General features: G+C 41.0%; 1 protein-coding gene across 1 annotated transcript in view; it reads right to left on the bottom strand.

Moving 5' to 3' along the window:
- LOC147229277 (nuclear factor of activated T-cells, cytoplasmic 1-like) overlaps nucleotides 1-13789 on the bottom strand; it is a 53656-nt gene that overhangs the window by 20972 nt on the left and 18895 nt on the right. Inside the window, exons 6-8 of the mRNA XM_086154621.1 lie at nucleotides 13253-13393; nucleotides 5450-5505; nucleotides 3421-3553 (exon numbers count right to left, since the gene is read on the bottom strand). Of these exons, the coding sequence (XP_086010747.1) occupies nucleotides 3421-3553; nucleotides 5450-5505; nucleotides 13253-13393 (330 nt within the window). The remainder of the gene's footprint in view (nucleotides 1-3420; nucleotides 3554-5449; nucleotides 5506-13252; nucleotides 13394-13789) is intronic.

Genomic DNA, 13789 nt, shown 5'->3' with positions numbered 1-13789 from the left:
GGTGAAACTGTTTCTTATTTGAAGAGCAACACGTCACGTCTCCGCTCACGCAACAATGATTGGAAGCGACCCTGGAAAAGCAACGCTCATTTTGGGAGTCAGACAAGGACACTTGTGTTGCACGTACATCTCAGTATCACAGACAAGCAATTAGATTGACAGGCAAATGACAAATGTTGCTGATGTTTTTACAATATCCATTGGCTGAGGGAGGTTTCATCGAAAGGCCAGTAACTCAGCAGCAAAGCTTGACTGCTGGCTTATCTGTTATTTGCTTTTAATAGGGATTTCAAGATTTTTCTGGAAAATGCGATTGTCAAATATTTACAAGAAATAACAATGAGAAAAACACTGTGGACAGATCTTTCAGAAGAGACCCAGGATGCGAAGCTCATGTTCTTAAGTAAACACTAAAAGACAGCTAAACTTGCAGCAACAAATTTAGTTTAAAGATTGTCTGGCAACGTTTAAACAGGCCGCCACCACCGCTGCATTAATCTGTTCCGGAGGCAAACATGTGAGCAGACAGAACAAATGGTTTTAAGTGCAGCCTAGATCAGATAATGTATTATAACTGATGTAAAAAGTAAAATTAAGATGGGATAAAAGAACTGATGTAATTACCTACCAAAATAGCAGATGTAGACTAAACGGATAAAATGTAGCCCCCCCCCCCTCCAAAAAAAAAAGACATTCAAACCTGAAAATACAGGAGGTAGTGTCTGTACCCCATCAAGAGTTTACCTCAACTGTCTCAAATAAATCTATTTTAAGGGCTGGGTTTTGGTTTTTATAGATGAGCAGACAGCAAAATGTGACAAAAAAAACCTCCAAAAAACAGCGTCAGTGACCACAACTGTGCTTTAAGTGGGACAGAAGGCCGGAAGAGCCCCTTTCATACAGGAAAGCAAGAAAGTGTTGACAGCAGTCTGTTTGTGCACATCCGTGTGGGCGTCCTCTGCAGCCCACCCGGGCTACCTGGCCACAGTGATAGTTGTCTGTCCACTCACAGACACACACTGAAAACATCAACCCCGAACTGCTTCACAGGGATTTCCTCATTCTTTGTTGTTTTGTTGAAACAGTCACCGTATTTCGGTCGTCGTCACTATCGGGGTTCTGATCACACTGATATTAAGCTTTATGCAGTTTATTTTTGTGAATGGTCTAAATCCAGTTTGCAAAAACAGAAAGACATGAAAATGTATCTGACATATAATAATAACTACGTATGGTTCCATTTCAAAGGAAGCATTATCCTGCTAAGCTGTAATATGATACTGCATCTGAACCGTGTCTTCGACTTAACTGCTAAAACTTTTGTTTATAGAAGGATATTGTACTGTATATCTTAATGTGTTTTCTAATCAGCGGTTAATATAAAAATAGAGTTCAGCAGCTTGTTATTCATGGTCTCTTTGGTTGTAACCTCAGTGAGTTAATTACGCTCCTTTGAGAAGATGGTGGCTCTGCTTGTGTGGTCTACAGTGTACTTGTGGTTTACTTGGCAGCGAAAAAACAGAACACAACAAGCCATCTTTTAATTAGAGTTGTTTATACTTAGGGCTATTACTTAGAGGTGCATAGTAGACACAGATAAGCCTCTCCATTCACTTAATCAGTAGCAGTACAATGTATAAAATAGATATGCTATACATGGCCAAAATTTGTGAGGGCCTCTACTCATTCACTGGTTACTCATTGAATCAGGGATCTCCAAATAGGGGCCTGTCTTACTTTTTTGCAGAGTCTTCATCTTGAATACGAAACACTTGCCGTATCTGTTCTGGCCTAAAATACATCCACTGACAACCGGAATGATGCATTGTATTTACAAATGTAGTCTTAAACTCAACTCAGGATACCCTAGCCCTTTAGACCCTTTCGAAAGTGATCAATGAAAACAAGGTATAATTGTTCACCTCTTGCAAATGGATGGTCATTGGTTAGAGTCTCTAAGACAACAAGTAAAATGTAGGTCAAACCAGTCGTTAGTCTTGTTAAAATGGCATTGAATCTCTGCAGAAAGCCATCAGCACAGCTCTATAGATCCCTATCCATCAAGGAAACATCAGTCCTGCATAATTGCATACAATTACTCTATCTATCTATCTATCTATCTATCTGTCTATCTGTCTATCTGTCTATCTGTCTGTCTGTCTGTCTGTCTGTCTGTCTGTCTGTCTGTCTGTCTGTCTGTCTGTCTGTCTGTCTGTCTGTCTGTCTGTCTGTCTGTCTGTCTGTCTATCTATCTATCTATCTATCTATCTATCTATCTATCTATCTATCTATCTATCTATCTATCTATCTATCTATCTATCTATCTATCTATCTATCTATCTATCTATCTATCACTATGAAATAATCAGGAAAGTTGAATGGTGGGAGAGAAGCATTTTTTTTTTTGCTGCCATAGAGTGGCATTTCCCCTCTGTCTTTTCTTTTTTTTTTGCCTGACTTTAACCTTACTTGTCAAATGGTTTGTTGGTTTGTGGTTTGCACACAAGTCAGCTGCCCTCATTTGGCCTTTCCAAATGTTAATTCCAATTAGGATCAAACAGAATTCATGACCATGTACACGTTGGTAAGTTAGAAAAAAGGAGAAAGGAAAAAAAAATTAACTGCAGTGCACATTTCATAAAACCCTGTTTTTTTCCATGTTATTAATTTGAACTAGAATTTGAAATATGGAGGAAAAGTTTTTTCCTTTAGATAAGACCTCAACATGCCACATAAGAGCTCAGCATGTCACACATCATCCTCATATATTAAAATGTAAAAAAATTGTGAAAATGATATAATATATTTCACCTCCAAATACTGTCAATCAATAGCTCAAAACCTAGTTTTGAGGAGGAACACATCTCTTAACTCACCAATGCATTCTTTGAATTCCAGTGTGAAAGCCATCTATAAACACTACGCCAGGGGCACATGATAAACACAGAGAAAAGTATCCTTGTGTTTTCAGGTTGCTACATGAATGACAGCACAGCACCTTGTGTGTGTGTGTGTGTGTGTGTGTGTGTGTGTGTGTGTGTGTGTTACTAAAGCAGGAGTGCATTGTGTGATGTATGGTGTGAAACTCGGGTTGTCGTTGAATTGACTTCTCTACATCAACACTGCTCGGAGGCCCTGTCACTCAGCAGGTAGACCTCATCGCGAGGGAACGTGGCCTCACTACAGAATAAACACACCACACATCTTCTGCCCTCACTCAAAGGCAAAGTGATGCCATGCCTGATGTCAAAAAATACTGAATAATGACCTCAAATGTTTCATGGTATGTTGCAGTAAACAAGGGTGGATATCAGAGCCTGGAGAAATATCATCTGACATAGATTTAAAGACAACATGCTGCTCGTTGAAATCATGCATCTCACTGATAACACTAGCATAGATGAAATGCATGATAAATACCATTAGGTGGTAGGTAGGTGAAGCGCTGGTATTGGCTTCTCTTCCTCTTGCCATTGCAGACATAGAAGTTCACCTGCACAGGGCTGGATATTCTCTGGTTACGGTACGGCGGGATCTCCACAACAAGGGCATTCTGAAAAGCAGATTACATCGGTTTAATAAGAGCTGATAAAACATCCGAATAATGTATCTGAATCAGATTTTATGTTACCCTCCAAATACACATTTGTAGAATTTCAGTGTTTTAGTCCACTCCCATATTTACTCTGCAGTTGGCCCACATTAGGATACTGTTTCCAAGAGTTTTGTCTGGGAACTAGCTCAAATTAACTTGTCTGGACTGTGCAGATACAGCAGTGAAGCCCATGAGGTTGGTCCAGTGCCCATGTTTGTCTATAAGTAAAGCCACTGGGCTATGGCTTCGTCCCTTTAAAGAGAAAAGAGGTAGCCAGCTTATTTGTTTGCACAGTCATGCCTCCCTTCGGAGAGGCATGCCTGTCTTGGCCACTCACTTGACTAGACTTCAGCAAGATTGGATGGACTCGATGTTTTTTTTCAAGCTTTCTGTTTGACAAGGGGATGCCGGGAGAATGTGTGTATAATTCTTGGACGGCTGACACTGGGTTGGATCTCAATAGCCCGGACTAAAGCACAGTCCAAGGAAATAAGCTACTCTGGTCACCATAGTGGATGATGGAAGATGATTGGGAAAGGGCGGGGGCTTGAATGTGCAGGGTTCAGGGCCCCATTCTTGGTCTGTCTTCCAGATGATGATAAAGAAAATAAGCAGGTGGTTGACTACTGAGAGTGTGCATGCATATGGATTTTCTTCTTACCTCTAACTCGGTGAAAGCATGACCACACTGCATAGCAATAAAAATGCAGGTTGGAGGGTAATGTTGGAGCATTATTATATCTGCCTTGTAAAGTAATACAAAACTGACATTTGTGACCTTTTTTTTTTTTTTTTTTTTTTACTTGCCCCTGGTGGTTTGCTGAGTCAACTAATCAACACCGAATATGACGCCCCAGCCACCTAGCCGAGCCCTACCGGCCAACTAATTTTCCAGGGACCAGGAGTAGAGCCATAGCAGAGCAGGTAGCGCTCCGGGCCAATTAGACATTAAACTTCATATTTACACCTGATGCAACAAAGTTATTTACCTGAGCGAAATGCAACAGCTTGGAAAACAACACCCTCAAGTTGCAGCATTTTCGATGTGCACACACCCTTCTAGTGTAAACTGCATCAAATAGTTCAGTCCAAAAATGGAGATATAAAGGGAAAGGATGAGACATTGCTGATGAAAGGCATCAGTAATTCAAGCCATACTGTCATGACACATAAGCAAACAAGTTTTTGCAGGTCCTGTACTTGACTCTCCACAGACCCAATGAACCTCCGTGAAATGTTAATTAATTCCAGAGCTCAAGCAGCTTTCTGTGACAAGTAAAACAACATCTCCCCCCTTCCTATCCTTGATGATTCCCTTTTGCTCCCTTTTGTATGAACACAATCTGAATGTGTGACTGGGTGTCAATAAAATAAGAGCGCCGGTTTATTTTTTACTATAACGGCTTGCATGAAAACCAGCAGGTAAAACAGGGGTGTAATTTATTGTTGGCCGAACGATCACAGGACAAACGAGGTGTTTAAGTCCAATTCACCGCTCCACATCAGTTCACTGTGAAGTAAATGTCTGGCTATGCTGGAAGGACTGAGGTGTGAGTGTGTGCATATATGTGTATGTTTGTGCTTCCAATTTGTAAGCGTAAAATCAGATGCAGAGTCATATATCGCCTCTTGTTTTCTGCGTAAAGTTGTGGAGGATTTGTAAAAAAAAAAAAATCCATTCAGGATTTTATGGGCTAATAACCACTATGCTGCCACTTGTAATGCCTAAGCAAAAGTTACATCATTTTAGGGGGACAGATGAGGAGGAGAAAGGGAGAGGAAAAGATACAGTGTCAGGGGAGGGTGGGTGTATATGTAGGAGGAGTAAGAATTGTGTCAATGAAATGTACTTACAGCTTTGATGGAGTCCTTGTCAACTTTGGCTTCTGTCTCCCACAGATGATGACCATCTATGAAAAAATACAGATTCAATATTTTTCGTGAGGCCTGAAAGAACATTTCAAATATGGAAGGAAAATGTTGACAAATTTACTTTTTTCAAAACTCAGATTTATTTTCAGTTCCATGACGTACCTTGGAGTGTAATGAAACGTAGAGTGTAATTCATTGAAATGAAAGCCCATTACATGTTAAGTTCATCTTCTAAAATGAGATGATTCCATTACACTGATTTGTGGAAGGTGGAAATGAAGATAGATATCGGCACAAGTCTGTTTATTTTTCAATTTCCACCTAAATTAAAATAATTACAATCATATTGGCTTCATTAAATTTGACAACATGTCAGCTGTATTTGAATTCTTAAGTCAACGTGGAAGGAAAAAAAAACAAAAAAAACAACAGCTTCCACTAATTCATACTCATGTGATCTCCAAGCTTGTTGTGGTAAAGAGGCTTCCCCCACTGCTATGCAATAAAACATCTGTGAACTACAACATCTGTGAGCCTGAAGAAAGACATTGTCAGGGTTTCTTACTCATTTTATGCCACACCTTATTGAATAGGCGTTCTAGGCTCTGCTAGGGCAATCAGTATGTACCAAAGTGCCATTTTTTCTCTGTGTGTTTCATAACCATGACTCATTATGGGCTGACAGAAAAAAAAAAGCGACACAGAACGGTCTTTGTATCAGTGGTGCGCCATGTGAGGCGATAGGATTGGCATTGATCTCGGTAGTAGCTCGGAGGCTTTTGACTTTACGGATACAGCAGTACAATTGCTGATGCAACACCAATCTTTGCTCCTGGAATAAAATGCCACCAGATAAGATAATCATAGACAAATTCCAAAGTGATATTTCAGCCTTCCCCCCCTCCAATGTCATGTTTTTCACATTATAAAGCAAATGAAAGAAGTGAAACGATCTCAGTCACGATTGGCTTATTATTGGTGAGCTGTGGAGTGTGGGCGGGTGGTCAGCAAGTGAACATCAGCAGATATCTCTTTCCAAACTGGCCTTATTAAAACCAAGGAAAAGAGAAAAGCAGACGGTTAAAAGATCAGATAAGACTGGTCTATTTGAACTGTGGGAAATAAGAGTTGCATATGGAAAAATGCATAGAAACTGTGATGAAGATGATGTGAATGCATGTGAAAGAGGAAAAGCGTAGTGGTCCTATAGTACTGCCCTGGAGCACAGAAGGATACTGTGCAAAGGCAGCTGAAAGATTTGCACTGAGGGATGAGATGGAGATAACAGTGTGAAATGATAAAGTAGGATTAAGCAATTAGAGCCAGACCTGGAAGTGAGAGGGTCAAAGAAGAGTCAGGAGGCAGACGGACGAGTGAATCTCATGTTGCATCCAACAAAACCAAAGGGGAAACTCCAAGAGGGAAACCTTAGCCTACAACATCAACTCCAACCTTAACTGGTAAACATGTTTTTCAAACTTTTCTTCTACAGTTACTCAATCTACCTGCCTCATCATCTCCTCTCTTGCATATTGTAATTCATAATCTTTCAGTAGTTCTTTTTTGTCAGTTATAGCAAATCCAAAACTGAGACTGAAGCGGGATGGCGCCACATGTGGCATACCTTTGCGAGTCTGAAAGTGCTGTACAACTGATAACCACAGAACTTTCCGTTCACCTCTTCTCCTCTTCAACATCTGCAAAATGCTTCTTTTCCTGACAACACCTCCTCCTTCATGCAAACTCCACCCACGCGTAACACACGCACGCACACACACACACACACACACACGCACGTACACACACACGCGCGCGCACACACAGATACGGCCACGTACACATGCAGCCGGTAATATCTGCCATCGTTTGCTACTTTATCATCAATGATGAGATGAAAACACAAAACAGTGAAGGATATAAGGAGTCCAATTAAAATTAATCGTATGTAAACATGCAAACAAACCCTCCAAGGTGAATCGGTGTTGCCCAAAATGACTCACTTGATAATAGCATTCCACAAAGACTAATTCTGACACACACAACCAAGACAATACATTCATTCATCAGGAAATGAGACTACAAGTTGGTAGAGGTTGGGAATCATCTTTCATCCAGTCCAGGGATGTAAAAGGCCAGACAATAACAAATTACCATCACGTTAATTACAGCACAATTACACTGTCCCACTGGCAGATAGACAACTCATCAGATATTTGTCGATACAAAAGCTGAAGAAAAGCTGATGATACAAAATACATCTCAACTCTTAACTCTGATTTTAAGTTTCCTGTTTGCTACTTCACATTTTTTTGGTATTGATTGAGAACTGATTTGGTATTAGGAAAAGAGTCACGTATTGATTATGGGAGGCGTAAATAACCAGTCATGTTTTGCACCTTTTCCCCTTGTTCCTCTCTTTTCCACTTTGATTGATCAAGTTTATTTTAAATTGTATTGCTGTTTCTGCTTATAACTGACCAAAACCTTAAGTGATTTTCAGGAAAGGGGAAAGAAAAACAACTAAAAGGAGTTCCCTCATAACTGATCCCTAAGTTACAGCTGCTTTCCTCTCTAAAGCACCTGGTCTCTGCCAATCTGACTGGCGAAATTGAAAAAAAGTGCATCTGCTTTAGATTGTGGCTTAAATTATGACTTGGCGGTAGATTTGTGAAAGGCTTATGGCCAGACGTTCTTCTTGTATAACAGGGATGGATGGGTGTGCTGACTTGACCCATGGCAACAGTAAGAAGAAGACCGGTGGTCAGTAGAGCTGTTTGGGCTTGAGTCGTTGATCCAGAAACTGTGGTTTATGTTTCGATGAGCATCGGATCTTCCATGTAAACAGCATCTGGGTGATTTATAGATTTCAAAAGGAGGTAATAAAGGTAAGCACTTTCCTTTTGATGAGCTGCATGGTGTGTATGCCAATGTGCCATCAATATGATTTTAATATACCAACCCTTGAACTAATACGAAGAGGGTACACGTTTCTGCATTTAAATGTCAAGACAAGTTGAGAGATGCATATAAAATATAATTATCCCAGTCTTCAACAGAAAAAGGGAGTGGTGCACTCATTGTCAGCTACATTTGCATATCAAAAATAAGCTTAGGCTTAAGTCAACAGACAATGTAGACGGTGTTTTATCAAATGGATTTCTTGGTTGCAATTTTTTCCAAAAGCAGAGTTTTATGTCCTGGCCTCCACAAAATTAAAGCCATTCTCTGAGAACACCCTAAAATTGGCATATGCATTTACCTGGTGAGAAGAAAAGGAATATATATCCCTAAATTACTGTTATATGGATCACAGCTCTTTTTCTTTGGTATCATTCCTGCCTATACTTCCAGCCTTCAGCAAGAGACCTGTTACTCACTGTTACAGTTACTCATAAGTGTACAGCGCCCGGAGCAGGGGTGGTGGCTGACCTTATGCTGCCACTGCTAAAACTATGTAGCAAGATTGTTCAGGTTGCCCTTGCCTAAAGCCAAAGGGCAGTCTAGACTTATTGCTTGAAGTACAATACATCGACCACATTGACTGATGTTTAGACTTGCCCGAGGTAGACCAACTCAATGAAGTATAAACACAGTTTGAATTAAATTAAACAGTGTCGGTAACTGTCTGTATAATTCAAGTTCGACATATCTGGGATCTCATACCTTCACAATATTACTCTTACCGAGAAGATTCTATATAACAAGAAAAATAGCCATAAAGTTTTGTGGCGCTCTATGGTGCCCTTGTGTTACAGTCCTGATCGTAGCCCTGGATTCTCTTAATACTGGCTGTGAGCAACGCCAGGTTGAAAAAGAAGGTAGAGAAAACCACACTTCTCTGCAGCCCGAGCTGTGTGGTGGTGCTGCCGAACTCCAGGCAACAATCCAATTCAACCAGATGTAAAAACTATCCAGCTCACCAGGGATTTCCCTTGTCTCCCCTCTGAGTCAGAGTGTAGGCTTTCCCCAGCTCCATCCTCTGTGTTTGTCTGTCTGTCTGTCTTTCTGTTTTACCTGCCTCTAGCACTCATTCCATCCATGGAAAGCAAGGCAAGCCAGAACACACACTGCACAAGGTGCGCCAGGTATGTCTTTCTGCTTCATTGCCAAAAGAGCATTTGGACAAACCTAGATGCTCACACAACTTCAACGCTTACATGCACACACATTGTAATAATAACAGAAAAAGGAGATGGAAAGTTAAAAATAAATGTCCCCATTGGCTGTGCAAACGGCAAAACTCTCTTAAGTAGGAAAAAGGATAAGGCCTATTGGAAACACACATCAACAATAATTACGACAAACTTGAACTTATTAAGAGATTATCTGGCTCCAAATGTGATTGACTTGCTCATCCTGAGGAATGTATTAAGCTTGGCTAAAAGTAAATATCCAGTAAAAAAATACTCCGACCAGTTTGGTGAAACCCATTAAAAAAGGTTGCTCCCCCTTATTATATTCATTTCTTAATTCCCTGAGCACAAATCAACATCAGGGGTAGAAAGTTCATTTGTTTGCGATGATGTCTTAGTTCACGGAGTTAGAAGCTGTGTCTCTGAGGATGCCCTGTCTGCGCTGCATTTCCTCTTCCTAGCTTTCCCTCTCCTCTCCATCAGGTCTATTGTCCTTTCCGTGTCATCCCACTACAGGGAATCCCTGGCATATGACTCGCCAAAAACACTTCCGACTGAATACAGCAAACAGGTCCGCGGGCTAGCGGCGATCGCGGGCTCTCACAAAAACAACAATAAACACACGTTCAGTAGGTGCACTGGATGCAAAGTTTGCATCAGTTATCCTGTGGGTGATGAAGGGGAGCTGTGGGGATGGAAGTGGCATCTGAAAAGCAGAAGTAATTATTTTTCAAGGCATATTAAGTCTCCCGTAGTGGCAGAAGCCATGAGCTGTGCTCATTTGATACAAGAGGAACCTCACGGGAGGACAGAGAGACAATCAAAACAACACAGCTAGAAGAACTGGAGTAGTAAAGTGGCTGCAAAAAATTGATAGCTGGAAACTATGGTGTAATATTACAAGAGATTTAAAGATGCATATGCTTAAGCCATTTTCCTTCCTTTCCTATCAAGACTGGCAAACTCATCAAAATCACCCTCCACGTACAGTCAACAACAGCTTACATATTGTTACTTTTTTCACAAATATTTTTATGATGATTTGTCTTCTACCATTTTTAGCTGTCATCATCTGCGTTCACAAAGCCGTGCTCCGATTTTTCTGTCTCGTCTCGAGTTTACCTCGCGTATATCTGAAGTTAAATCTCTTTCGGTCTATCCTCATCTCACCGCAAAGTCTGAAATTGCAGTAACACATTGATAGCTATGCACAACTGCTAAGTCCAAAGCAGAGATTTAAAATCATGCAATGTGATCATTAAAAGCATCTACCCCCTTTAATAAGTAAGATCACATGAAAAAATATGATTTTATGATTTGTAGTGCACTGATTTATGCTGACGGGCTTTTTGTGCTAGGTCTGTTTTAATGTAACATATAATTATTCACAAAGAGTGGAGAAAGACACTCTAAAACCTGCTGGTGCTCTGAATCTGTGGAACTTTCTGGAGAGTGTTTATTGGAGTCAATTTTGAAAAGTGAGCTGCAGCCCTTGCCTTCGATGGCAACAACCGTAATGGCTGTCACCACTGTGGCAAAAGCTGTGATTGGTGTTATACTTCACAAAGAGCTTGGGTTTACATGTGGATGCGTGTCCCACACTGTGTCTGGGCATATTTCAGCCAATAATAATTACTGCGCAGCATTTTTCTGCATTTCATGGGTGCATTTAATCATGAACTTTTCCAAAGGAAAAATAAAACCAAAGTTATAGAATAAATCTGTACTAGAACTTTGAATTTAATTGGTTTCCTTTCCTCCTTCCAGTTCAGCCCTTGTAAATCAACAATAACAGAAATATCAAGTGTGAACTTTGCTTCACCAGCGAGATTCTCTAATTAAAGTATGAACTGACACGATCTGCACTTGTAATTGTTTATATATTTTTACCAATACCGAGTGCTGTGTTTGCCTCCGGCTTACGATTCCATACTCACGTCTGGATGTGTTTGTGATGGGCCTTTTGACCAAAGAGACCATTTGAATGGTGTGCCATAAAATTTTACAGAAAAAAAAAAAAAAATCAAACTTGGAAGTAGGCAAGCAACTGCTCTTTTGAACTCTCACTCTATCCTTCTGAACACCACAGAGACAGAAAAGAAACCACTGAAATGTCTATGGCAAGCATGAGTATGGGGATCCCACTAGTGCGGGGCTCCACACCAGCTAATGTCTTTACCGGGTATTGAGGATAGAGGTAGGATGAAAATGAGGATGGAGGGGAGGGTCGGTTGTGAAAAAAAGATAATGAGAGGAAACAGAGTACCCAAGGTAGCGAAAGAGGAAGCAAGAGATGGGGTGAAAGAAGGGAAATAGAAGCTACTCTGGGTCATCTGTCTCGAATTGCATGAGGAGGGAGACAAAGTTGGCGATGGGCTTTCCTTCCAGGGGATCCCCCCTCGATGACAAAGTAAACCCAGGAAGGGAGAGACAATATGTTACCAAGTTCTGACACTCAATGTCTCCCTCAACCTTAACCTCTATATTGCTTACACAAGACATATAGGAAAGCTAAGGATGAAGGAGCATATGATTCTGATGATTGCTTTGTTCTACTTTTCTAGTTTCTACACACATGGCATTAAAGAAAGACCGATTCGTTTTGGTGAAGATTTTATGACAGGTTTGCAGATGGGGGATAATGTGAGATGTTTCCCTCACCCAAGCAAACTTTGGATTTTTTTTTCATTTGTGCGACCTGGTTAGACCGATTTATAAAAATCAGCAAGGTGCAGTTTATTAGGTGATTCAATTCATTATTCTTCAATCACAGAAAAACAGCTGGAATGTGCTTGACACAAATCATAGTGGTAATCTGACAGTCAGGTTCTGAAAACTGACTTTAGATTCTGCACATTCTCGACCATTTTGAATAGACGTGCTGGCAATAAACATTTATATTGAGAAATAAAGTTTGGATAACGTAATCAAGTATAATTTCTCGTACAGCTGTGGTTTTCTCGGAACATGTGCCACAGTAGTAATTAACTGGCGTGCAATCAGTCTATGAAAACCTACGAGAGTTTTTTTTTTTTTTTTTTTTCCACTGCCCCGTCTCTTTTCATACCTATTGCTCGCCACTGCCGTTGCTGATTCTTTTAAATTCAGGTCAGAAGTACATCTGTGCTAAGAGTTATATTTAGTACGGTGCGGGTGGCGTTAACTTGTTCAGTTGTGTTTTCAAGCACTTTTACTTCAGCTGTGAGAGGAAATGCATGGCTGCAAATCCTGGAGAAAATAACTGAACACTGAGCTACTGACAGACGGCCCAGTCCTGTATTTCATAGACTGAGGGAGGGAGGGTTCAATGACAAAAGCCAGGGTGTTGGGAGAAGGGGAGGGTGGTGATGGTGGTGTGGAGGATGGGGGGGGGGGGGGGGTATTGCACATGCCCTGGTTGTGATTCATTTTTTAACTTGTGGTTGAGCACCAGTGAACAGGCAATGGAAACTTCAGCAAATGTAAATATGCTTTGGTTAAAAATATAGTGGCTTAATGCACACCACATGTGTCTCACTGGCAGGTCCTGCTCTATTTTGACGGTAGAAGCGAATGAGGAAACAGTACGGGGGGAGTAGGAGGAACACAAATGAAAGAGATATTAAGAGGGGAACTGACAGGCAGTAAACACAGTGCGGTGACCGTATCCTACCTTGGGCCCTCTCCACGAACACCACTTTGGAGTCAGGGAGGAGGTTCAGACCGCTCAGGAGCATCATTTTGCCTCCGGTTGCGGGGTAACTGTCCATACTCTGCTTCTCCACCAAAGGAAGCTCCTGAGCTGACCGCTGGGCTATAGATAGGAAGGGTGCACGTGCAGACACACACCCACACATGCACACACAAACACACACAAACACACACATATGCAAATCTAATTACTGAATAAAGGAAGCACCCATTGCCTGATCTTCACCGTGGTGCCGACAGTGAGTCAGTTCAGCATGAAGCATCCGTGACTCAACCCTGGTCTCTTTCCAAAGCTTGTCATCAATGGCAATACGGCAGTCCAGATTGGGAGTATACCACGCCCAAATTGTGCTATTTATTCTACCCCTTTTCAATTTGGAGTCTGAACAATGAAGCATGAGCTTAGATTAAATTGTTGCTTGAAGGAAAGAGGGTTTACTACATTACTATGATGAGTTCATGATTCCTAGCTGAGAGGTTATGGAAAACATCTGCTCTT

This window comes from Fistularia commersonii, chromosome 11 (assembly GCF_037954325.1).
Source record: "Fistularia commersonii isolate RoL2024-O1a breed Wild chromosome 11, RoL_Fcom_v1.0, whole genome shotgun sequence".
Classification (NCBI taxonomy): Eukaryota; Metazoa; Chordata; class Actinopteri; order Syngnathiformes; family Fistulariidae; genus Fistularia; species Fistularia commersonii.
The sequence above is the reverse complement of the archived record's forward strand: the minus strand, read 5'-3'. Positions and strand labels throughout refer to the sequence as shown.